This window comes from Tauraco erythrolophus, chromosome Z, assembly GCF_009769465.1.
Source record: "Tauraco erythrolophus isolate bTauEry1 chromosome Z, bTauEry1.pri, whole genome shotgun sequence".
NCBI classification, from domain to species: Eukaryota; Metazoa; Chordata; class Aves; order Musophagiformes; family Musophagidae; genus Tauraco; species Tauraco erythrolophus.
The window spans coordinates 2,835,046-2,859,846 of NC_141496.1; the positions used below are offsets into that span (position 1 = coordinate 2,835,046).

At 45.0% G+C, this 24,801-nt stretch overlaps 1 protein-coding gene across 1 annotated transcript; it reads left to right on the plus strand.

Annotated features, from left to right (window-relative positions):
* The first annotated feature begins 1,260 nt into the window (after positions 1–1,260).
* On the plus strand, positions 1,261–21,145 carry ACAA2 (acetyl-CoA acyltransferase 2). The gene is made up of 10 exons (XM_086629235.1): positions 1,261–1,290; positions 6,127–6,293; positions 9,158–9,286; positions 10,146–10,262; positions 11,569–11,716; positions 14,557–14,732; positions 16,341–16,470; positions 18,680–18,750; positions 19,411–19,565; positions 20,497–21,145. The coding sequence occupies exons 1-10, from the start codon at positions 1,275–1,277 to the stop codon at positions 20,579–20,581; spliced, it is 1,194 nt and encodes a 397-aa protein (XP_086485361.1). The 5' UTR covers positions 1,261–1,274; the 3' UTR covers positions 20,582–21,145.
* The last annotated feature ends 3,656 nt before the right edge of the window (positions 21,146–24,801 follow it).

Sequence of the window (24,801 nt, forward strand, 5' to 3'; positions counted from 1 at the left end):
CTTTATATTTGCTTCTATATATTGGAAACGTTTCTATTTTAAAATTAGGAAGTACTTTACAAACACAAATAAACAGTCTCTTTTACTTAAGGCTTCAAAAGGTTTCAGAGGTGCTTAAGTACCCTGAGCTAATTAGAAACCTACTGACCTAACCTATTAACAAAGACATACAGCAACTTTTATTTGTTTGTGAACCAAAAATTCCGTACTAATCACCATACTGATCCTCCTGTCTTCTGCCAGACAGCCTGAACGGTTCCATAAAGGCTTTGTGCACGTCAATCTCAGCTCAATGTGCATTTTCAACCACCTGAGCTTTGAAAAGTGGGTATTTTGGGTTTTTTTTGCGGATCCCTTACACGCAATATGTGGATTTTTTTTTTTTTTTTTGGCGAATCCCTTACACACAATATATGAATTTTATTTTTTTTCTGCGGATCCCATCCCTTACACATAATATGAATTTTTTTTTTTTTTCAGATCCTTTACACACAATATGTGATTTTTTTTTTTTGTGGATCCCTTACACACAACATGTGGATTTTTTTTTTTTTTTTTCAGATCCCTTACACACAACATGTGGATTTTTTTTTTTTTTTGCAGATCCCTTACACACAACATGTAGATTTTTTTTGTTGTTTTGCGAATCCCTTACACACGGACAGGGGACGCGCAGAGGAAACTCCTCCTCTCCCCCACGCAAGTCCAGAAGGGATAAAGCTTGGGAAGACGGGCAGCGCCGCGGCAGCCGAGGGCTGCGAGCCCCCGTTAAATCCCCACTCCCGGGAGGGAGCAGCGCTGCCCTCGGGGGTCCCGGGGCCGCCCCCGTTCGCCGCCCGCGGGTCTCGGGCGCCTTCCCCACACGGGCTTCCTCACCGCTCCCGCGGAACTCGGCTTGAGCCGCGGCTGCTCATCACGGACCGCGGTGGGGCGGTCCCGGCCCCGGCCCCGGCCCCGATCCCGGCCCCGGTCCGCCCGCCGCCGCCGTTGCCGCGGTAACGCAACGCCGCGGGCTCCGCGCCGCCAATCCCGCCGTTTCCTTCGCCGCCGATTCGCCAACGCCCGCGCCGCCCTTCCCAGACGCGGGCAGGGACTGGGGACGGGCACGGCGAGGAGGGAGAAATCCAATCGAGTAGAAGTGAAATTAAAAAAAAAAAAAAAAGGGATTTAAAACGGGTGGAAAAGCGCCGCCTGCGCGTGCGCGCCCCCTCCCGCGTGGCGAATGTGCGGGGCAGGGCGGGAGGCGGAGCGGCACGGCACGACGCGGCGCGGACATGGCGCTCCTGCGGGGTGAGGCTCCTGTCGGCCCCTGGCGGGGCGGGCGGCTCCCGGACACCCTGGCGGGGGGTGGTGGTGGGGAATGGCGGGTCTCTGGCTCGTCAGCGGGGGTCGTGCGGCCGCCGAGGGGAAGCAGGGCCCGGGCTGGCTCCGTGAGGGCGGGCCGGTGCGCTGGGGAGGCTGGGCCGGGTCTGAGGCGGTGCCGCGGCCGTCCCGGCTGTCCTGCCCGGGCGGGTGGGAGCGGGCCCCGCCGGCGGAGGCCCGTAACCCCGCGGCAGCTCCCGGTGTCCGTCGGAAAATCCCGGTTGGAGCCTCCGCAGCCATTCCCGTCCTCCGAGGGGGGTTCTGTCCGTGCGGCGAACAGCTGGAAAGAACCGCGACCTTTCCAAAAACACCCAGCTGCCGGGGGTGGAGGAGGAGCGCGCGGTGCCGGTCACAAACCTCTCCGTACTGAGCACTGTTTGAGTATATGTTGAGTATAGATTAGATATTAGATTGGATATAAGGAAGAAATTTTTCACTCTGAGGGTGGTGAGGCACTGGAACAGGTTGCCCAGAGAAGCTGTGGCTGCCTCATCCCTGGAAGTGTTCCAGGCCAGGTTGGATGAGGCTTTGGGCAACCTGGTGTAGTGGAGGGTGTCCCTGCCCATGGCAGGGGGGTTGGAACTGGATGATCTTTGAGGTCCCTTCCAACTCTAACCATTCTATGAATATACTGTGTTTGACCTTCTGAAGCCACCTGTGGTACCTACAAACCTATAGCAAAGGGTGCCTGTGTACGCCCGACGAGTGGCCGTGTCTACGTGTCACCAGAAGTGGCACTGGAAGTGTCGGTGGCTGGAAGTTTCCTTTGTCTCATCCGCCTCCTGCCTGTGTCAGCGGTCACAGTGCGGGATGACCTCTGTTTGTGAGTGCCAGCAGTTCCTGAAAGCGTTTTGCATGAAGAACTGATTTGTTCTCTCCGTGATTTAGAGTTTTTGTCTCTTAAAAACAAGATGAATGTGCCCTTTAATACCTGACCTTTTTTTTAGCAACAAAAGCGAAATTTATTGACGTAGAGGTTTCTGCCTGTTTGACAGTGCTCTTTTACTTGACAGGCTGTACCTAAATAATAACATATGTGTATGTTAGGGTTGGAGGTTTCAGTGCTGAAAGGCTGTCTAGCCAGTGCTGCAGTAGTTCCGTGTTGCTCTGCTGAACTGGATAACACAGAGAGCAGCTTTGCCCATACTTGTTTGGTGTTAGTTTTCTGTGCCTGTTTGGGGATCTTCTCTTATCTCTTGCCACAGTATTTTTCATACACTGTTCTTGCTCCTTTTTTTTTTTTTTTTTTGAGATTAATGGTTTGTTTTCAGGCCTTCAGAATAGGATCCGACGATGAAATATTTTCGTACCAAGTGGATTTGAGAAATGTTGGAGGCTTAGAGGGTATTTCAGATCTGCAATAGAGATCCCCATTTGACAGCAGGTGGTTAACAAAACCAGGTTAATAGATGTCTTGAATTGAGTGTTGATAAGGATTCAGAGTGACCTTGGCTTTCTATCCCCAAAAGCGTACACATTCGGTAGTATTCTGCTCTCATCCAGTGTTTATCACCTTGGAAGATGGCACAGGCTCTGGAAATCTTGTCGTGGTAAGGTAGAACATTAATGGGGATTTAGGGAGAGGTGACAAAGGCCTTGGAGTCCTTTCTCACTCAGGACTTCAGCCACCCCTTGTTGCCCCTCCTGAAGTTTTGTGGAGGGAGTAGCATTTGTAGGTGTCTCCCCAATGAAGCAAAATTCCTCAGGCTCTGGAGTAATACACCCGTAGGGGAACGGCTCTGTGGTCAGTTTAATTCAGCATGACTCAACACAGGTTGTGCTGCTCCTTCCCTCACTGCTTCAGTCCAGCCTTCTCTCTTCGTCTGGAGTTACTGATTTATTGAGCAGTCAGAAAGTTGGCTCAGGCCCAGAACTGATCCAAGTGAAAATTAGCCCCTCGTTTTCTGCCGACTCTGGATCAGTCTCCAGCCGCTGCGGCTGTGTGATCTGGGCTGGTTTACGCTTTGGCCCCGCGGCGCCGTTGTGAAGAAAGACGTGGGCAGCAGTGAGCAGCCCCGGTGAAAGAGAGAGGTGGTGTGATTGTGAAAGGAAGGTTTAAGGGCAAAGTTCCATCCTTGCCCCCGGACTGTTTGTGAGGCAGCACGGGGCATGTGGTTCAGCAAATAACGTGGATAACCAACACCCTGGCCAAAAGGGAGGAGAAAATGTTCTTTTAGCTTGGTCAGGTCCCTGAGCTGGTCTGCAGCAAAGCCTTGTAGTCGCCGATTGCTGGCACAATTTCGAAGGACTCAGAGGGACAGGAATCAGTGGGCAGGAGGAGTAGGGGCAAGGTGAGTGTCAAGGCCTGCTTTGCTGCAGGGAATATAACCTTAGGAACATGATATCATCCTTAAAAGAGCTAAGAGTCCTTTTTTTTTTTTGTCTACAAGCATTGTTAACATTTAATGAAGACTCAAACTCAACATTCAATAAATTATTGTTTATACAATACGTTTTGGATAGTTAAATGAAAACTACTGGTCTAAAATTAAATCTGTCACCTGAATACTTAGAGAAGCCAGGGACTACATCTGCAGTGGCTTCGTTGAACTCACTGTTTTCCATAAACATAAATCAGTTAAAGCATCCTCACCTTTGTTAAAAAACCTTGTATGAGTTCACATGTTGTGTCTGTTAGTAGTTATCAGCCTTTTTCAAAAAAAATACTGCAACCAGTCTGAAGAAATTTCAGCCAATGGTTAAGAATTGTTTCAGATTAAACGGAGTTACCTGCTGGTATCAACTGAATGATGATTAAATGAAGAGTGAAAAACGATGCTGGGTGTAGCAGACACTGTGTATGTACCAGGGGTCAGTTCTGAGTGTTTGTTCCAAGCCTGGGTACAGGACCTTCCCCACAGTACCAGCTTTGGTACTTTTCAGATCCCTGAGTATACAGAGGCCTCTTGAGATATGTGATTTTAATGGCTGTGGTGTTTCTTCTACACTTAAAAACCTGAAGAGTGGGCTTTTTGGGTGTGTAATAGCAGCTGTTTATTCCATCGAGGAAATAAATTCTGCTTCTCACAGTTTTTGAATAGTTACCATGTCAGCACTACATTTTAAGGGAGCAGCAGTAGTGTACTTAAAAAAGACGTCTTTTTAAGGTCTTCTGGGTACCCCAGAAAGAAGCCCATGGGCAGCATCAGGGTGTAAGGCTGTTCTCTATTTTGCTATCTTCATGTCTTTGAAAGCCACATTGTTTTTTGCATTCTGTAATTCTTCCTTAGCCTACTTCAGGGTATTTCCCAGGTGATCTTCTGAACATAACATGTTACCTGTCCCAGATCATAGAATCACAGAATGGTTTGGGTTGGAAGGGACCTCAAAGATCATCCAGTTCCAACCCCCCTGCCATGGGCAGGGACACCCTCCACTACACCAGGTTGCTCAAAGCCTCATCCAACCTGGCCTTGAACACTTCCAGGGATGGGGCAGCCACAGCGTCTCTGGGCCACCTGTCCCAGTGCCTCACCACCCTCAGAGTGAAAACTTTCTTCCTTAGATCCAACCTAAATCTCCCCTCTTTCAGTTTAAAGCCGTTGCCCCTTGTCCTGTCACTACACACCCTTGTCAAAAGCCCCTCTCCAGCTTTCCTGTAGCCCCTTTAGGCACTGGAAGGCTGCAATAAGATCACCCCGGAGCCTTCTCTTCTCCAGGCTGAACAGCCCCAACTCTCTCAGCCTGTCTCCATAGCAGAGGTGCTCCAGCCCTTGACATTGTGTTCAAGCCCTTGTCAGTGGAGCAAGCTTCACCTTCAGCAGTTTGGAAAGGCCTTTTCCATAAATTGCACAGTCTGGGATCCAAATAGAGGCAGGGCAGAGGAGCACGTTCCCTCTAACAAACCAGCCAGGGTATGGACCTCCGCTGGTGTTCCTTAAAATAGCTGTGGATGTTTGGTGGCCGCTGTAGGAAAGGGGTGTGTGAGCTCCCTGGTTCAACTGGGGGAAAGTTCATGGGCTGCTTCTTGCCTACTGCTGCACACAGAAGCACAGAGCCACTGTGACAGGCGGTCAGGAGGTGCTGGGTTTGGTTCAGAGACAGCTTCTCCCAAGCTGAAGCTCACACAGCCTACTTCTGGCCAGTGCCTTTGCACGCGTGGGCTTGCACGTGCTCTCCTGTCTACTGAAAACTGGATTTTCTCTCTCAGAAACTGGAAGGCTGATGCTAGTGCAATTTAGGTGACCTATATAATTATGGAAATACTCAGTTTTTGATTAGGGAATGTTTTTCCTCTCCACTTAAAGGAATCAAAGTTAAAAATGCATTTATGAAGTTTTTTTGTTTGCCTTTGTTGTTTTTTTTTTATTCTTTGTGAAAGCTTTTTCAGAGTAGAAGCCAAAAATCTACTGTTTTTTCTAGGATGAGGCAATGGCCTCTGCATTTCCTACAAGAACTGTTCCTCGTCTGATTATTTCACAGGTGTCCACTATGGGATTTCATGGATGTTATCTTCATGCTTTTAGTACGCTAGCACTAATGTCTGATATGGTGTGGCAGCCACCTTTGTCTGTCTGGTATCAAAACTGAGGGTTTTTTTCAAAACTTGTTGTGGAAAAGAGGTATTTCTGGAATCCTCCCAGCTTTTCTTTCTGACCATCAATTCTGCATACCTTCCCTGTGTAAAGCGTTTCTGTATCTTGTTTGCCTCCGTGGGTTCACATTGTATAGACAGAGCTTCTTGTGAAATCCAGTCGAGGCTGACTTGGCGATGTGCAGTTTGTTAGACTCCACACATTGGGATAAATCTTGCTTCTGTGGCAGGTGTCTTCATCGTTGCGGCAAAGCGAACTCCTTTTGGGACCTACGGAGGTTTGCTGAAGGACTTCACAGCCACCGACCTGGCAGAACATGCTGCTCGAGCGGCGCTGGCGGCTGGCAAGATCCCTCCTGAGGTCATTGACAGCGTCGTTGTCGGCAGCGTCTTGCAGGTTGGTAGGATGGGAAATTTGCTTGTCAGTGGTGGTTTCAGTCGTCTCCGTCAGGGTGGTCCTGTAGGTGGTCAGCTCTGCTTTGCAGCCAGGAATAAAACGGAGGGGTGGAAATGGAATGGGTAAGTAGCTTTTATAGTGTAGTGTTTCTTGCTCGCGTTGAAGGGACGTACCCTGTATGATTTGTGATGTTGGGAGCAAGGCTTAGCTTTCTTTATTTAGTACCAAAAGCTGGGAGGCTGTGTCGATCTGCTTGAGGGTAGGGAGGCCCTTCAGAGGGATTTGAACAGACTGGATTGTTGGGCTGAGGCCAATGGCATGAGCTTTAATAAGGCCAAGTGCAGAGTCCTTCACTTGGGGTGTAAAAACCCCAAACATCGCTATAGGCTCGGGGAAGAGTGGCTGGAGAGCTGCCTGGCGGAGAAGGACCTGGGGGTGTTGGTTGACTACCGGCTTGATATGAGCCAGCAGTGTGCCCAGGTGGCCAAAAAGGCCAATGGGATACTGGCGTGTATCAAGAATAGTGTGACCAGCAGGAGCAGGGAAGTGATCCTGCCCCTGTACTCGGCACTGGTGAGGCCGCACCTGGAATATTGTGCCCAGTTTTGGGCCCCTCGCTTTCAGAGAGATATTGAGCTCCTGGAGCGGGTCCAGAGAAGGGCGACTAAACTGGTCAAGGGGCTGGAAAATAAAACTTATGAGGAGCGGCTGAGGGAGTTGGGGCTGTTTAGCCTGGAGAAGAGGAGGCTGAGGGGAGACCTGATTACAGCCTACAAATACTTGAGAAGGGATGGTGGGGAGGTGGGGGAAGGGCTCTTTACATTGGTGTTGGGTGATAGAACAAGAGGAAATGGGTATAAGCTTAGTCAGGGCAGATTCAGGTTGGATGTTAGGAAGTATTTCTTCTCTGAAAGGGTTGTCAGCCACTGGAATAGGCTGCCCAGGGAGGTGGATGAGTCCCCATCCTGGATGTGTTTAAGAATAGGGTGGATGATCTACTTGGGGGTATGGTTTAATGGGGATTAGGGAAGGTTGGACTGGATGATCTCTAAGGTCTTTTCCAACCTAGAAATCTATGAATCTATGAAAAGTAGATTAAACTAGGACAAGCTGATTTAAGAATGTGGATTCATTAAGCAGTTGGTTGATAATCCCTGGTACATTTTTCCTGTTTTAATGACTTGAGCTGTGGAACTCAATGATCAGTGAGTTTTCACTGAAGTGTACCAATCCTGTTTCTTTTTAGAGACTGTAACTGATTTGAGCCATTTCCCTTGAGTTTTCTTAATAGAATTTTTTTGAGTGAATACAAGTTTCCTGTTAGGTGAAGAGATACATGCCTTAATTGGCAGAGACATTTGGACAGTCATATCTTTTCCAAAGAGCTGGTGATGTAGGTGCTGTTGTATGCAGAGAAACAGCATTGCAAAACTGCCGTTATCCACATATCTAAATCAGGGTGTTTGTTTTAGGCAAGACAGCAAAGAACATTTCTCTTTTGTTTTGTTTTGTGTTTTGGCTTCACTGTTATTAATGGTAGGCAGTCTTATTTTGCCTTATTTTGCAGAAGAAAGAAATACCTGAGAATTTTTATGATAAGTGAACAAACGTGCAGTATTCCTTCTTAAGAATTTTCAGCCAAAAGGACTGCTTTTGATTGTTCTGTTCCCTACAGCTACCATCTTAGCTTCTTTTACTCAACTTTTTAGGTTTTGTAAGAACTGCTTGTGGCCTAGAAAAAAATTCCTGCATCTCAATCTCTTGTAATGCTTTCACATTAAGAAAAAAAACATTCTTCTAATGAAAAAAAGTCTTTTCATGTTAAAAATCATTTCTTTTCCTTTTCCTTCTCCATCCCTATAGATTTTCTTTTTTTTAGTCCTGAATTCCCTTTAAGTATGATATGATCAAGTTTAAATAACTATGCGTGTATCAACATTTTAAACTCCCCTTCCTCAGCAGAAGTGGCTTTGAATTTTTTTTTTTTCTGAACTTGCATTGGCAAGTAGCACTGTTCACAGAGCTTTGTCTTTATAGTATGTATTAGCTTAGAGCATGATCCCCAAGAGCATAAGTGGTTTCTCCGTTTGGAAAAGATCCGTTACAAACCTTTATCAGTGCTGTTACAGTTTTTTATCCTGTGCCTGTGCTCGCCATCATTTGCTGACTCAGCAGTTGAAACGCAGAAGCCTAATTGGTTTTGTTTCACCTCGTGTTGGATCCTAGTTTACGAAAGGAGTGGGTCCTGAAGCAAACTACTCTGTGTGCGGTACTTTGCTTCTCAAATAGAAGACTGATGTAACCATCTTTGGAAAGTTTGGAGGAATGAGATTTCATTGTTGGAGCACGCCAGTGTCCAGTTAGAACATCACGCTTACGAAATTTCGCCAAGTGACTATGAAGCAGCAGTGGCATCTCCACGTTTTCCGTGCCATCTGGTTTTTGGAGGCCTTCTTAGATTGAGCAATTTTAATTTACCTTGAAATAATTGCGGCTTGCTGGTCAGGATCCAGTCTTTCTCAGTCTGTTGTGTGTATGCTGTTTGGAAAATAAGGGGTAAGAGAAAACATAAGTCTGTTGCTGACTTCAGTCTTAACGTCTGTAGTCCCGTTTTTAGCCCCATGTCTAGCTTGTACGACACACAGTATCTTGAAAATGCATGTGAAGATATTGGCTCTTTCTGGTCATTCAGGTGTGTCTTTTTGAAGTGAATCAAAGTGCTTCTTGACGACTAGTAGGATTTGTGTTGAACATACACTGAGTTCTTTCAGTGATGCAATTACACCATTCTGACTTTTCATCAAGGCTTTTACGTTCCAAAGTAATTAGAGTGTAACAAAACCTACTGTTTGTTGTGTCTGCAGAGCTCTGCAGATGGGATTTATATTGCAAGACATGTTGGTTTACGTGTGGGAGTTCCTGTCCCAGTTCCAGCCCTCACTGTCAACAGACTTTGTGGCTCTGGTTTCCAGTCCATTGCCAATGGATGTCAGGTACACAGCTCTTTTTTTTCCCCTATGTTAGTTGTAGCCTCTGTCAGACTGTTAACATGAGAGAACAGATGTGCATAGAACAGTGTACTGTGTGTTTGCAATAAGTCTTAGCATGGATTTTTAGCTACCACTGGTAGAGACTTTGCAGACTGTTGTCCTGCATGGTTTTGTGCAAGAGTTCAGCCTCCACAGTGTCATGTTTTGTGATTGGTTTTAAAAATCATCACTGTAGCTATTTTGAGTTTCGTATCAGGAATGCAACAAGTGTCAGCCAGTGAAATAGAGCTCAGCTGTGCAATAACTGCATTCTGTGATCCTGTTTGTGTGAATTGGAATTACTGGGCATCAGAACCACGACAGGGGGCTCTCATCTTTGGATCAGTGTTTATATTCTCACCTAGCTAGCTATGTAAGCAGCAACCTGTGCTTTTTAAGTGTCTTTTGGTTCAAAGATCCAAATCCTCTTATGGGTTAGATAATTTATAGCGTCACTTCTTCTAAAATAGAAGAAATCAACGTCTCTTTGAGCAGGGGAAAAGAAAAAAGTTCCAACGTGTGTGAACTTGACCACACAAGCATGCAGATGCTGTACAGCTTTGTTCCTCAGTCCTGTCATATGTGCGCACCCCTATTCTCTTCCTCCCTCATTGATACAATCATTCCTTACTGAAAGGAGGAAGAAGGAACGTGTAATGAAAGAGAGAGACCCCAATTTTAATGGAAGGGTAAGCCCTTCATAAATGCACACATGGCTAAGCTTGATTTCATTCTGAGGGCGTGGCTTTTTCTAAAACAGTTGTAATTGTCTTACAAAAACAGCAAACTAAATCCTAAATCTGTTTTGTTTTTCTGTTAACAGGAAATTTGCCTGAATGACTCAGAAGTTGTCCTGTGTGGTGGAGCTGACAATATGAGCCAGGCCCCTTATGCAGTTCGAAACATTCGGTTTGGAACCAGATTAGGAGCAGAGCTCAAGGTCTAGTGCTTTTTTACTTTTTTTCATTTTTCCTCTGAATAAAGTCATGTTTACAGAGCAACGTGAAGTGTTGGGCCTGTAGGCACTATATCCTTGCAAATGAAATTATTGGTGATTAGATCCAGATTTAGTTGTTCAAAGTATTTATCCAGTATTTAGACATTATTAAAACAGTAAGCATGCTGGTTTTCTAGCTTTTCCAGAACGATCTTTGAGTTTCTGTTCTGTGTCAGATGTACCCATAAACTCTTAGACACAAAACTTGGTTCACTTGATACATCCTATCAAAGCACTGTGTATAATATAAAAACTTATATTAATGTAAAACCCTCTGATGTCAGAGGCTGTGAAATGTGGACGTACACAGCTTACATAAAGCTAGTGAGGCTAGCAGTGGGTAGACAAACTGGTAAAGAACATGTATATAGAATCATAGAATCGTCTGGTTGGAAGAGACCTTCAAGATCATCGAGTCCAGCCATTCACCCTGCACTGTCAGGGTCCCTAAACCGTGTTGCTCAACACTAAATCTACATGTTTTTTAAACACCTCCAGGGATGGGGACTCCACCACCTCTCTGGGCAGCCTGTTCCAATACTTCACAATCCTCTCTGTAATGAGATTCTTCCTGATATCCAACCTAAATTTCCCCTGGTGTAACTTGAGGTCATTCCCTCTCGTCCTGTCATTCATAACATGGGAGAACCTTGTGTGACAACGGCTAAGCCTCCATTCCTGCAGAGAACACCTTGGCAAGGTTGCTGATAACACTGTGTCTCCGTCTGGCCTTTATCGGGTTAAGTTCAGGTAGACTTGGCTGTTTTCTCTCCTGAAGTGTTTTACCCACTGAAACCTTTGACTCAGCTAAGGTGATTTTACCTGACAGTAGAGAAAGAGCCAAAGGATGGGTAGGCTGCTGTGCCTTTTCAGAGCTCCCCACCTTTCCTTCTCGGTAACCTGGAAAACAGGTGCGTTTTCTCGCAGGTCTCTAATAAATAATTCATGCAGCAGTGAAATAGGCTGAAATGCCAAGAATCCCAGACTTTCCCAAACCTCTCAGGGCCACATACGAGTGGAAAGAACCACACTAGAGCGCAGTGCAGAGTAACTAGAATAACACATAATAACTTGCATACTGTTTTGTACTGAGTTTGTTCTAATTTAGATAAAGTGTCTGTAGTTAACCTGAGCTAATTTTGCAAAGAGACATTAGTCACCAGGAGGCTGCTGAATAGTTAGAAACTGTCAATAATAAATGTTAGCATTGCTGTGCTTTGTAATTTTCCTTTCATAATGTTCCATGCAGTTGGAAGACACGTTGTGGGAAGGTCTAACGGATACGCATGTTAAACTACCTATGGCAGTTACAGCTGAAAATCTGGCTGCAAAATACAACATCACGCGGGAGGACTGCGACCGATACGCGCTCAAAACACAACAGAGGTGCAAAGCTGGTCAGTAAATCAGGAATGGAAGTGCTTGTATGATACCACTTTCAAAACCTAGACAGTTATTAGCATTGACTCGAAGCATTTTTAAGTTTTGTGTAGCTTGTGCACCTTGGTGTGAGTTGTCTTTAGGCTTGCAGATGCTATAGTTCCTGCTTTTGTTTGCCCTGTGATACAAGTAGCCCACTCCTAGCGGGGTTGACTTTGGATATACTGAGTCAAGTGTTGTGCCTCTCAGCAGGTTAAGTAACAAGCCCCTTTCCACTGGCTGCCTGCATCTTCCTCAGGCACATTCAGTAGCTGTTCAGGCAGCAGATGCCGTTGGCTTGGCACACATCATGTCCTGCCTGAACAGAATTCATGTTCATGAAGCCTTGATACGCTTGAGAAATGGGCCAGTGCAAACTGCATGAGCTTCAACAAGTCAAAATGCAAGGTCCTTCACCTGGGTCGGGCCAATCCTAGGCACAAATACAAACTGGGCACAGAGTGGGTTGAGAGTAGCCCTGAAGAGAAGGATTTGGGGGTGTTTATAGATGAGAAGCTCAACATGAGCCGGCAGTGAGCTCACGTGGCTCAGAAGGCCAACCACATCCTGGAATGTATCAAGAGAAGCGTGGTCAGCAGGTCAAGAGAGGTGATTCTGCCCCTCTACTCTGCTCTTGTGAGACCCCACCTCGAATGCTGCGTCCAGTTCTGGTGTCCCCACCATAAGAGAGACATAGATCTGTTGGAGCATGTTCAGAGGAGGGCCACAAAGACAATCCAGGGGCTGGAGCACCTCTGCTACGAGGCCAGGTTGCGGGAGCTGGGATTGTTCAGCCTTGAAAAGAGAAGACTTCGAGGGGACCTAATAGCTGCCTTCCAATTCCTGAAGGGAACCTACAGGAAGGCTGGGGAGGGACTTTTTTCAAGAATGTCCACTGACAGGACAAGGGGAGATGGGTTTAAGTTGAAGGAGAACAGATTTAGATTAGATCTTAGGAAGAAATTCTTCAGTACGAGGGTGGTGAGGCTTTGGAATAGATTGCCCAGAGAAGTTGTGGATGCCCCCTCCCTGGAGGTGTTCAAGGCCAGGTTGGACGGAGCCTTGAGTAGCCTGGTCTAGTTGAGAGGCGTCCCTGCCCATGACAGGGAGGTTGGATTAGATGATCTCTGAGGTCCCTTCCAGCCCATGCCATTCTATGATTCTATCAATGTAGCTCGTTGGTGCCCCTTTGAGGGGGGCGCCTTGCCCTTGTCATCCCGCAGCAGAGCAGCATTGTCCCAAGCATGCCTGACTCCTCTCCTTTCTTTCCTTCTTTCCTCTCCACTGCTGAGCAGTCCTCTCTCACAGTGACCCACATCCTTCCTGCATGCCAGCACGTGCTATAATTGATACAAATCCTTTTTCTTTCTGTTGTAAATCATACACTGTTCTACAGCCCTTGAATGGTTAGAGCAGATGGAGTCTGAAGAGGGGATGTTTGTGCAGGACCTGTGTTTAAACTGTTCTCTGGGTGGTTTACATGGCCGAAGCCAAAATTCAGAGGCAAAGGGTTACTGTGAAATGAATTGATAGTGTAAACAGGATGGTAGGCCAAGAGCCAGTGAAATGTGTAGCGGTCCTCCTGGGACTTCCAACATGAGTCGCAACCCAAAGGTGAACATAAGTAGCAAAGATCTAAGTATGCTTTTAGATTCTAATGATGCTGCTTTTTAACAGCTGCTGCTCTCGAAGGAAGGTTTTGTATTTTTTTCAATGGCTGTAGCAGTGCTTTTTGTAACTTATCTCAGTTGTGTGTCACCTTCCCTGCTGATCTGGTTAGATATCTCCTGCCATTCTTCGGGCCTTTGCTAGAAGCTGTGCCCTCGAAGAGGCTTTTGCTTCTTTCTTGTTTCGTCGGATTTTGCCTTGTGGTTTTTGTTGTTTTTTTTTTTATTCAGCTTATTGTGAACAGTTCATCTTATTCCACACTAAAGAGAGAGTCCTGTGGCTAATCAGGAATGAAAATGACTTTGTAGAATTTGTTGAGAAAGTTCAGAGGTAGCTAAACAACATCGGATCTGACAATTCCAGTGTCTTAGTCTTAAATCCCCTAGAGTTGCATATGTGGAATGATGTGAATAGATTAGTCTTCGTCCGGTTTTGGAAGTTGTTTTGGTTTTAAATCTGTTGTGTCCACAATACTAATGTGAACACAAAGGTAGTGTTTAGTTGCCTGAATTTTGGCATCTAATGTCATCTTCAGTGATGTGGCCAGATGGTTTTATGGGCATCTTAGATACTTAGAATGCCTTGAATGGTCTCAGGTTGCTTAGGCAGCTGAATCCCATTCTAAGATCATGACTTGACTGCGAGATCCTGTGGGGAAGCAGCTTGGGCAGCATTTTAATTGATATAAAATAGCTTATGCTGGTTATCAACAGAGAAAAGGTGGCTCAGGATTTTTTTTTCAACGTTCCTCTCTGAGTGAGATTTGCAACTTCTTGGCTCTATAATAAGTGACACAGCTGTAGAATAAAGCAACATTACAGGGGCATGCGTACAAAAAAAGTGAGTTTAGTGGTTAGAAAAAAAGGAGAAGAGTTAAGTTATTTAAAGCTGAAATAACACTTTAGTATTTGAGACTTTCTTTGGAGAAGTTTGAGACTGTATTTTTAGGGGTTTTGCCCAGCTTCTAAAAAACAAACAAACCATAAAACACCAGCCAGCCTGTTTAAGCAAAATAAAGCATAAACAGTACTGTTCTTGAACTCTTGGTTAAAATAGAGCAAAAGTTGTGTGCACATGAAAATAAGATTATTGGTCATGCTACACAATCATCTTGGTGTTTTTATCTTTATTTTCCTTTTTGTGGTTGCAGCTCATGATGCTGGTTACTTTAATGCTGAGATGGCACCAATTGAAGTGAAAACAAAAAAGGGGAAAGAAAGTATGCAAAAGGATGAGCACCCAAAACCCCAGACCACTCTGGAACAATTGGCAAAACTCCCGTCTATCTTTAAAAAGGATGGAACAGTCACTGCTGGGAATGCTTCAGTGAGTATGTCAAAGCCTCGAGTTGTGAAATCGTCACCTCTAAGGTTCTCCGAATTTATTGTCGCTGCATCCACGTCTCACTGAGCGGCCTTTGGCTGTCAGCAGTGTCTCCTAACGAAAATGATTTCTAATTCTGCAACTGAATGCCTCTGGTTGACTGTTCCACCCCCAAGGTGGCAGGGGATCCTTCAGTCCGCTCCTGTGTCCTGAAATTTGGTTCTGTGGATTGTGACTGTTCTTTTAGTGAGGCATCGACACTTCCTTATCAGCCTTAAATTAGATGGTTGGTACCTGCAGTGGCTACGTCAAATTAGCCATCCTGCTTTCTTTTGGGGGCAATGGTGACTGAGCATTTGCTGTACAAATGCTCCCAGAAGGCTGACCACATCCTGGGATGTATCAAGAGAAGCGTGGTCAGCAGGTCAAGAGAGGTGATTCTTCCCCTTTACTCTGCTCTTGTGAGACCCCGCCTTGAATACTGCGTCCAGTTCTGGTGTCCCCACCATAAGAGAGACACAGATCTGTTGGAGCGTGTTCAGAGGAGGGCCACAAAGACGATCCAGGGGCTGGAGCACCTCTGCTACGAGGACAGGTTGTGAGAGCTGGGATTGTTCAGCCTTGAAAGGAGAAGACTTCGGGGGGACCTAATAGCTGCCTTCCAATACCTGAAGGGAACCTACAGGAAGGCTGGGGAGGGACTTTTTACAAGAGTGTCCACTGATAGGACAAGGGGAAATGGGTTTAAGTTGAAGGAGAACAGATGTAGATTAGATCTTAGGAAGAAATTCTTCCGTATGAGGGTGGTGAGACTTTGGAATAGATTGCCCAGAGAGGTTTGTGAATGCCCCCTCCCTGGAGGTGTTCAAGGCCAGGTTGGACAGAGCCTTGAGTAGCCTGATCTAGTTGAGAGGCGTCCTGGCCCATGACAGGGAGGTTGGATTAGATGATCTCTGAGGTCCCTTCCAGCCTATGCCATTCTATGATTCTATGAAATCATGCATTATGTCAGCAGGCATGCTGCTGCTGTGGCTCGTCTTGCTACCATAATTGGTATCCTCTGTAGTCCAAACCACGGTCTGCTCTTACCCAGAGTAGACTGAGAGCTCAACAGCATGTCATTACAGACCGTTCCTCTTACAGCCATTATCTTAACTAATTCATTAACGTCTTTGGTCCAGAACGACCACTGTGATCATGTAATCTGAATTCCTGCCTCAAATAGATGATAGCTACAATAAGTATGGATGTCTGTGAAGTATCTTTTATAATTAATAGTACATCTGCTATCCAATATCAATAGTGTCCTTGCAAGTCTACAGAGTGGTATTTCCAAAGTACGGGAGGCTTGAAGTGGCAGAAATGTATTTTACTTCTCTAAAACATTGAATTTAATTAAACATTTATATTTAACTTACTTCCTCAGTCCACAGAATAGTGAAAGATTGTGGTTTGTTGTTTTGAATAAACACTAATGCAATCGTCCGTTAAGTGTTAATGATAGCGTCTTGCATCCAAGCTTTTTTGGAGAGGCATATTTAGTTTGAAGTGTGGAGTTTTTTGTGTGTTTGTATTTTATCCACTGAGAATGATTTTCTCTCTTACTGCAAGGGGGTGTGCGATGGAGCTGGTGCGGTCGTCGTTGCCAGTGAAGCAGCACTTAAAAAGCACAGTCTCACTCCTCTGGCGAGAGTAGTAGCGTATCACTCAGCTGGCTGTGACCCTTCCATAATGGGCATTGGTGAGTTGCAATACAGCACATTATTTTATAATAAGCAGCATTAAAATGTCCTTGTCTTGGCCGTTCTAAAGGGAAGAAAGGGAGGCTGCTGTGTGCCGAGCCTGGTAGCTCTGAAGACATTTGTGTGGCTATCTGCAGAGAGAGTGTCCATTCTACTGCATCAGTCCATCCCTCTTATGCAGAGGGACTGACTTACTCCTCAGTTTGGCTGAAAGGGTATGTGCAGCACCTGACCTAGAGCATTAGCACTGAACTGTAATTCCCCCACGCACCTTTTTTTTTTCCCTTTTTTACTCTCTGTTAGTAATTAAAGAAAATAGGCACTCTTTTTTTTTAAAAAAAAAAATTTTCTCCTGAAATTCACTTTTAATTTCCTGTAAGCTTTAAATCCCATTATTAAACGTGTAACTAGGAGTTGACTTCTTCACCTCTTCCTGAAGGAGTATTGGCTGTGTGCACCCCTTTCAGCAGTCACTCAGTCACTCAAGCTAAGTTTGGTTTACACATCTCTTCAGGTATTATTTTGGCAAACCAACTTCTCTTTTTTTTGTTAGTCACATATTTTATGCTTGCTAATCAAGTAGCTGTTAATGCAAACAGACCCTCCAAGCCAATCCAGACACCCCAAGATTCTTCCCTTCTGTTTAGTTTGTAGACAGCATTGTATCCCAGCATCACTTTTCCTTTCTGCCGTTCTGCTCAGAGAGGTCATTGTTGACTGGTGCCATGCGTCAGTAGAAATGCAAATGAAGCATTGTCAGATTTGTTTTCTTGATCACACTATCTGACTGAAAGAACCTTCAAAGCAAATGTAGAGGGAGGGTTTCTTTCGCTAGACTTCATGCTGTCATTGTGCTTTCTAAACCAGCCCATTCTTTCTAGGTCAGGCAACTCTTTTAGCTTGTTTAAAAACTTCATAAATCATATGGAGAAATAGTTAGTATCCTAACTCCTTAACACCACAGCTTGTCCCCAGCGACTCAAAAAGACTGGGTGAGATTCATCGACATGACAGCAACAGATCTGAGAACAGGAGCTCACACTGAGCAGCTGCCCTTTCACATACTGATAGTGATAGGGAGTCCTGCCTCACAGTGTCTAGTGAGAGAATCCGTTGTTTTAAAAAGGGGGGGGGGGGCAAAGTCTGCTTGGCTGTCATTAGTGATCTTTGTATTGTCCCTCTGAGACCCTCCCATTACTCTCACTCGTAACAGGCATACTAAAATCCATCTGTAATGAGATGCATTTGGAGTCTAGTGTTAAGCTGCCTGAAGCTTTCTAATAATCCAATGAGCTTTCAACTAGGCCCTTTCTTTTATTTTTTCTCTCTCTTCAATCATTGTCTTACTTTTATTTTTTTTTATTCTTGGAGCTATGAGTTTTCAATACCATTTTTTGGTAGTGAGATAGCATTTAGGATTATGAACGTTTTAGGATTGGCGTTTTTAATTTAATGATCAGCTACCATCAAACATCTCAGTGTCTTTGTCCTATAAGCACATATCTAGTTAGCCTTTTCAAATTCACTTTGAGTGTCGCTTTCCTTAGGTAGCTATGCTTTGAGATTAATCTCCCCTAGTGGATTATACTAGGTTGTAGATGTCAGCTTTCTTCCAGAGAGCAGTTTTATTGCCAAACTCTGTAATACTCTCCAGGGAAAAAAATCTTACTGTCTTCAGCTGGCTGGGACCTGGGTCCAAGGGAACATTTTATTGTTAGGTTTTTTTACTAGAGGATACTCAGATAAATTATATTAAGAACACCAGAACAGCAATACCCATAACTAAACACATGACCAGCAATCACTAGAACAGCCTGCCTTTTTGTTTTTTGTATACCTAGAGGCTGCAAGTTATGAGGAAAGAATAAGGTGAACTGGGAAGGAGTTGTTTAATTTGACTGGGGACTATCAGTTCTCTTGACTTGAAAGCTATGCATGTGTTTACCAACATAGCTGTGCAGTAGTCGTGACGTTCCTAAGTTTCCATGGTAGTGTGTTGAGAAGGCTGCCAGATAGTTTTGAGATTTCAGAGTTCTCCTACCACCTTATAAAGCAGGTCAGTGGCATATCCAGAATTCGTTGGCTGCACAGAGGCTCATGGGAGGAGGTCTGATGAGGCTTTGTGAAGCTGTCCTATGTATAACATGTTTGTAAGCGTTTATTTGTTTGTTTCTTATTTAACTAACTGTGCATTCCATTTCCAAATAGGCCCTGTACCTGCAATTACCGAGGTTCTGAAGAAAGCAGGATTGACCCTGAAGGACATGGATTTGGTAGAGGTAAGGAGATTTAACATGAAGAGTGAGGTTACTCCTGACCTTTTCAGCAGAAGCATTCCCCTCATACATGTAGCCTGTTGTCACAAGGTTGGTGTTTCTGCATGACTGGAGCCCACCTGTCCTAGCTCGCCTGCCTGGCCTCTGTCCCTCTAGTTTCTACTGTGATGCACAGTCGTTAACAAAAATCTCAGGCACGTGGACATTGAAAATGGCACGATAACATTCCATCAAAAAAGAATTTCCTCACATGAGCTTTTATTCTGGTGGCTGGACTGTTAGTGTTTTAACTTGGTCACAGTTCTCCATGTGTGAGCAAGGCCATTTTTTGTCAGAGCAATAGGCTTTTCATGAGCACATTGCTGAAGAGCCATGTTCAGAATTCTAAACATATTCAGAGTATACCACATCTTTTTTTATAAAATACACTGCATATTTGCTTTGTATCGCACGTGCCAGAAGGATTCGAATTTACATTAGATTGGCCTGACAGTGTGTATGTTGTCTGAGTACCCTTTTATAAAAACAATTTTTAATGTTTTTCTCAATCAAAATGACCTGGAAAAGAAGCACACCTCATTTAACCTTGTGTCTACACACGCTGCTGAAACGTGGTGTGGAAAGTCAGACGTGAACAGTTGTGTTGTTTCTCTGATGTTTTAGGTGAATGAGGCATTTGCACCTCAGTATCTAGCTGTCGAAAAAGTTTTGGGCCTTGACCCTGAAAAAACCAATGTCAACGGAGGTGCCATCGCTATAGGTCATCCTTTGGGTGCTTCAGGAGCACGGATCACAGCTCACCTGGTTCATGAATTAAGGTGTGTACGTAGCCGATAGCTGCTGGCAGGGAATGCAGTGCGGATGTATTTACACCTCAAAAGATTTTTAGCATGGACACTGTGTGACTAAAATCTTCCAGTCAACTGGCTTAAAGCTCTCCTCACTCAAGTGCACCATGTTCTGTACTAGTTTGTTACCTTCGTGCTGTGGTCTGGGTCCTGCAGCTTGCCTCATATTCCATTTCGTTGTCATTACAGGATTTTTTGCTTCCTCTGGATCTGATGCAGGCCCACAGTAGTCAGTGGGAAAGCTTCCCTTTTTGAAATGGCCTTGGAGCAAAGTCTATTCTTTTCTCAACAGGGTCCATTTAAAAGGCTTTGTCATCACCTTATTTCTCCTTTAGTCCATTTTCAGAAATCTTGACTCTTTTGGCTTGCTTGACATGCTTAGCACCATTTAAATCTCAGTTTTCCCTTTTTTTTTTTTTCCCCCTTGGGGCAGAGATCAGTGTATCCTTTTGCTTGCACTTGGAACACTATATTAATGTTCAACCATAAAGCCTCACTTAAATTGCACCTTGCAGAAAACTGGTTCTTAGAGTCTGGCTGTAGAAAACTGATTTTAGAAACTACCTTGGCAATATAATTGTATTTCACTCATGCCATTTTTATTATGTGTTGAAACCACAAGTATCCCACAATATCATTCCTTGCCATTTGTATTTCTAAGAACAATGCTGCATACCATCTTTTAGATAGTAAAAGACCCAGACCTTGTTTTTCTACAGAAATGGTTGAACATCAGTTGAGGCTTGATGATATTTTTCTAGAAAAAGGAGAACATACCCATTCTAAAACGTTATCTTTAATAGTACCTACTTGATAGCTAGTTTCCTTTCATAAAATCAGGACAACAGCTACTATGGTTTCATAAATGTAAATAATTTTCACTGCTGCTTTTTCTGTACAGGCGCCGTGGTGGGAAATACGCAGTGGGGTCAGCTTGCATTGGCGGTGGACAAGGTATTGCTCTTGTCATTGAGAACACAGCCTGAGAGATTCTGGAGACTGCAGTGTTGCCCAAATTACTAATTCCCTGAGGAACTTCTGCCTTTTGTGACAATAATTGATTGCCACTTGCCTTCTTTTTCTGCCCTTCCTGCACAGTGAAGGAATATCTGAGAAGTCTGAATTGTGAACAAAAAGATTCATTAATGTCTTTCTAACTAGAGGAAGGGTAATAATATAATTTCACACTGATGAAGTATTTTTTAAAAGCCTCTTTTCAATCAAAGTTAAGGTATTTCTGTAGGCAAAATTATTTTAATTTCCTGAGGAAATTGCCTGTCAAACTTTCACCAAACCTGCCTTAACATAGCAGTCAGTGCAGCTTTTTAAGCAAGTGTTGCTTATACGATTCCTATTTCGGCTACTGCTGCTGTCTGGCACGCGTGCCTCTTTTATCATGAGGAAATGTGAAAATTTAATTGGAGACCTTCTGAAGTACGTGCTGGTTGTAGATTGATGGCTATAGCCTGTGCCCTGCTGTTTTGCACGGGAAAAGAAAATGAGCGAAAGCTGAAGTTTCCATTGTGCCTCCCAAAAGAAAAATAAATATAACAGAGAAATAGCTTGGGATTCATTTGTTTGTTTATTTTAAAAGTACGTCACTGAGAGAATTGTTACTTTTGGTAGGTCAGTGTTTGTGTCTGGAGAGACTCTTTTTCCTGGCCGAGGAATAACTGGTGTTTACTAGGTAGTTTCTAGAGAACTCTGGTAAATCTGTCAGCCTTCCAAGAAGGAGGGTAGTTGCATCTAACTGCATTACTGCATGGCAACTGCATACAAAGAGCAGCTCAATTCCTAACTTCCTCAGATAGTATCATCTGTATCTCTTCGGCCACCTGCTGTGGGGCTGTTCTTTCCAAATTTGGGAAGTGCACATCTGGGCAAGTTGTCTTGCCTCTCATGGGCAGTGGAGTTCAAGTGATGAATCACTTGGTGTAACGTAGATGGCATTTGGATGAAACGAGAGCTCCGATGACTGTGCTCATGGAAGTCCTGTAGGCTCAAGGAGAACTTGCAAGAGCAACTTGCGGCTTGCTTTGATGTAGATGTCTACATTACTCACAATTAGTTGGACAGATCCTGTGTCAGAGACAGCACGTGCTTCTCTATGGTCTGTACTGTGCTACGCAGACTAATATAGTAGCAAAGACTTCACCCTTTGCTCTTTCACATCCTCTGTCCGCTGCCAAAATGTTGCTTATCCACAACTTCTTGCCACTCCACTGGGATGAGCTGTGACGATTGTGAAAGACGGGAGGTTATTCAAAACCTGACTGCCTAGCCTAGCAAGAAATTCAGGTCGAGACAAGTATTGCTACAACTGGTGGATAACAGTTGAAGTATGCTGATCACCGTTCCTGGGGTTTTTATGGATGCAGTGTCTTTAATGACTGTAGAAATATTTAGCGCTGTTTATAGGGATTTAAAAAAAAAAACACCAGCTGCCATAAGGCAGCAAACCAGATGTTCATCTAACACAGTATCTGTTTTCCTCATTCTACTAGGTCTTAGTAAGTTAGCGTTACTGGGGTTTCTCTGTTCAAGATACAGTTGCCACATGGATTTTATGAAGCAGGATGTTTTCTGTTCTTAGTTCCTTCCATAATAACCAATAACTAATTCCCTTTTCCTCCTTGACTGTGGATAGTCACTGAACTCGTCCTTTTCAGAGAACTGGCTACAGTTTTTCCAAAGTCTCATCCCTGTGTAGTAACAGTTCTTCCAGAGCTCGTCACTGTGTAGGTGCAGTAAAGACTAATCCCCTTCATGCACGTTGTTTTGCACGTAATGTTTCATTTCTCCTTTTTATTGCTCAAGTTTTTGAGATCCATGTGTAATTCTAGCTGTGAGAGTTGAATTAGAATCATAGAATCGTTAGGGTTGGAAGGGACCTTAAAGATCATCCAGTTCCAACCCCCCTGCCATGGGCAGGGACACCCTCCACTACACCAGGTTGCCCAAAGCCTCATCCAACCTGGCCTTGAACACTGCCAGGGATGGGGCAGCCACAGCTTCTCTGGGCAACCTGTTCCAGTGCCTCAGCACCCTCAGAGGGAAAAATTTCTTTCTTTTATCTAATCTAAATCTCCCCTCTTTCAGTTTAAATCCATTGCCCCTTGTCCTATCACTACACGCCCTTGTAAAAAGCCCCTCTCCAGCTTTCTTATAGGCCCCCTTTAGGTACTGGAAGGCTGCAATAAGATCACCCCGGAGCCTCCTCTTCTCCAGGCTGAACAGCCCCAACTCTCTCAGCCTGTCTCCATAGCAGAGGTGCTCCAGCCCTCAGATCATCTTCGTGGCCTCCTCTGGACTCATTCCAGCAGCTCCATGTCCTTCTTGTGCTGGGGACTCCAGAGCTGTACACAATATTCCAGGTGGGGTCTCAGGAGAGCAGAGCAGAGGGGCAGAATCCCCTCCCTCGACCTGCTGGCCACGCTCCTTTTGATACAGCCCAGGACACGGTTGGCTTTCTGGGCTGCCAGCACACGGTGCCGGCTCATGTTGAGCTTCTCATCCACCAGCACCCCCAAGTCCTTTTCCTCAGGGCTGCTCTCAATCCATTCTCCGCCCAGCCTGTACTTGTGCTTGGGATTGCCCCGACCCACGTGCAGGACCTTGCACTTGGCCTCGTTGAACTCCATGAGGTTCTCACAGGCCCACCTCTCCAGCCTGTCCAGGTCCCTCTGGATGGCATCCCTTCCCTGCAGCGTGTCCACAACACCACCCAGCTTGGTGTCATCTGCAAACTTGCTGAGGGTGCACTCGATCCCACTGTCCATGTCTCCAACAAAGATGTTAAATAGCACTGGTCCCAGTACCGACCCCTGAGGAACATCACTCGTCACTGGCCTCCACGTGGACATTGAACCGTTGACCACAACTCTTTGAGTGCGACCATCCAGCCAATTCCTTATCCACTGAGTGGTCTGTCTGTCAAATCCATGTCTTTCCAGTTTAGAGACAAGGATGTCGTGTGGGACAGTATCAAATGCTTTCGATAAGTCCAGGTAGACAATGTCAGTTGCTCTTCCCCTATCCATCAATGCTGTAACCTCATCATAGAAGGCCACCAAATTAGTCAGGCAGGATTTGCCCTTTGTGAAGCCATGTTGGCTGTCACCAATCACCTCCTTATTTTCCATGTGCCTTAGCATAGTCGCCAGGAGGATCTGCTCCATGATCTTGCTGGGCACAGAGTTGAGACTGACTGGCCTGTAGCTCCCTGGGTCTTCTTTTTTCCCTTTTTAAAGATGGGGGCTATGTTTCCCATTTTCCAGTCATTGGGAACTTCACCAGACTGCCATGACTTCTGAAATATGATGGATAGTGGCTTAGCAACTTCATCTGCCAGTTCCCTCAGGACCCATGGATGCATCTCATCAGGTCCCATGGACTTGTCCACCTTCAGGTTCTTTAGATGGTCTCGAACCTGATCTTCCATCATTGAGTCATCCTGAATAACTGTGTATTTTCTGCAAAATTCATTGTGATGTCCACCTCATTTTCCAGATAATTTATGAACGTGCCATCGGCACAGATGATTGTACATCCTGCTAGTAACCTTTCTTTGCTGGGTGAGCCAACTGCTTATTCCCATATAATTCCATTTTTATCCCATTCATTTCCTGTAAGAGCCTCTGATGAGGGGCCTTGTCACACTAAAGTGAAACACTGAAATCCTTTCCCGTGAGGTCGCTGGGACTTCATGCGTTGCACTTCTAATACACGCAACTTCTTCCACAACTCCTCAATTTTTTGAATTTCAGTGTCTGCTTTCAGGGGCAGTAAGGGAAAATGCTTTTGGTTTTGGGAGTAAATTTAATTTCTTTCTGCCTGTCTGTGCTCTCAGGTTGCGGTGCCTGGTGGTGTAAACATTCCCACTAAAGGATGACAAGTTTGCTTTGGTTAAGGAGAATGCAGTCCCTTCTTTAGGTTTAAAGCCAACCTAGGTGTTCTGGTTAGGGTGAGTTACCAGCAGACTGTTTCTGCTCTCTGTTGCCCATTTGTAAATATGGCTGCTTTGTTAGACTGCTGCCAAAAGGGGTACTTTGTCTTAATTAAATCATTCAATGCTGAGACCGTGGGCGATCGCTCTGTGCGGACTGCCGGTCGTCAAGTGAATTATCGGTGACTGTCTCCAGGGAGAAGCCCTTCTGAAAGGCGCATGGATGCACTGAGATTTGGGGGAATAGGCTGCATTCCTCTT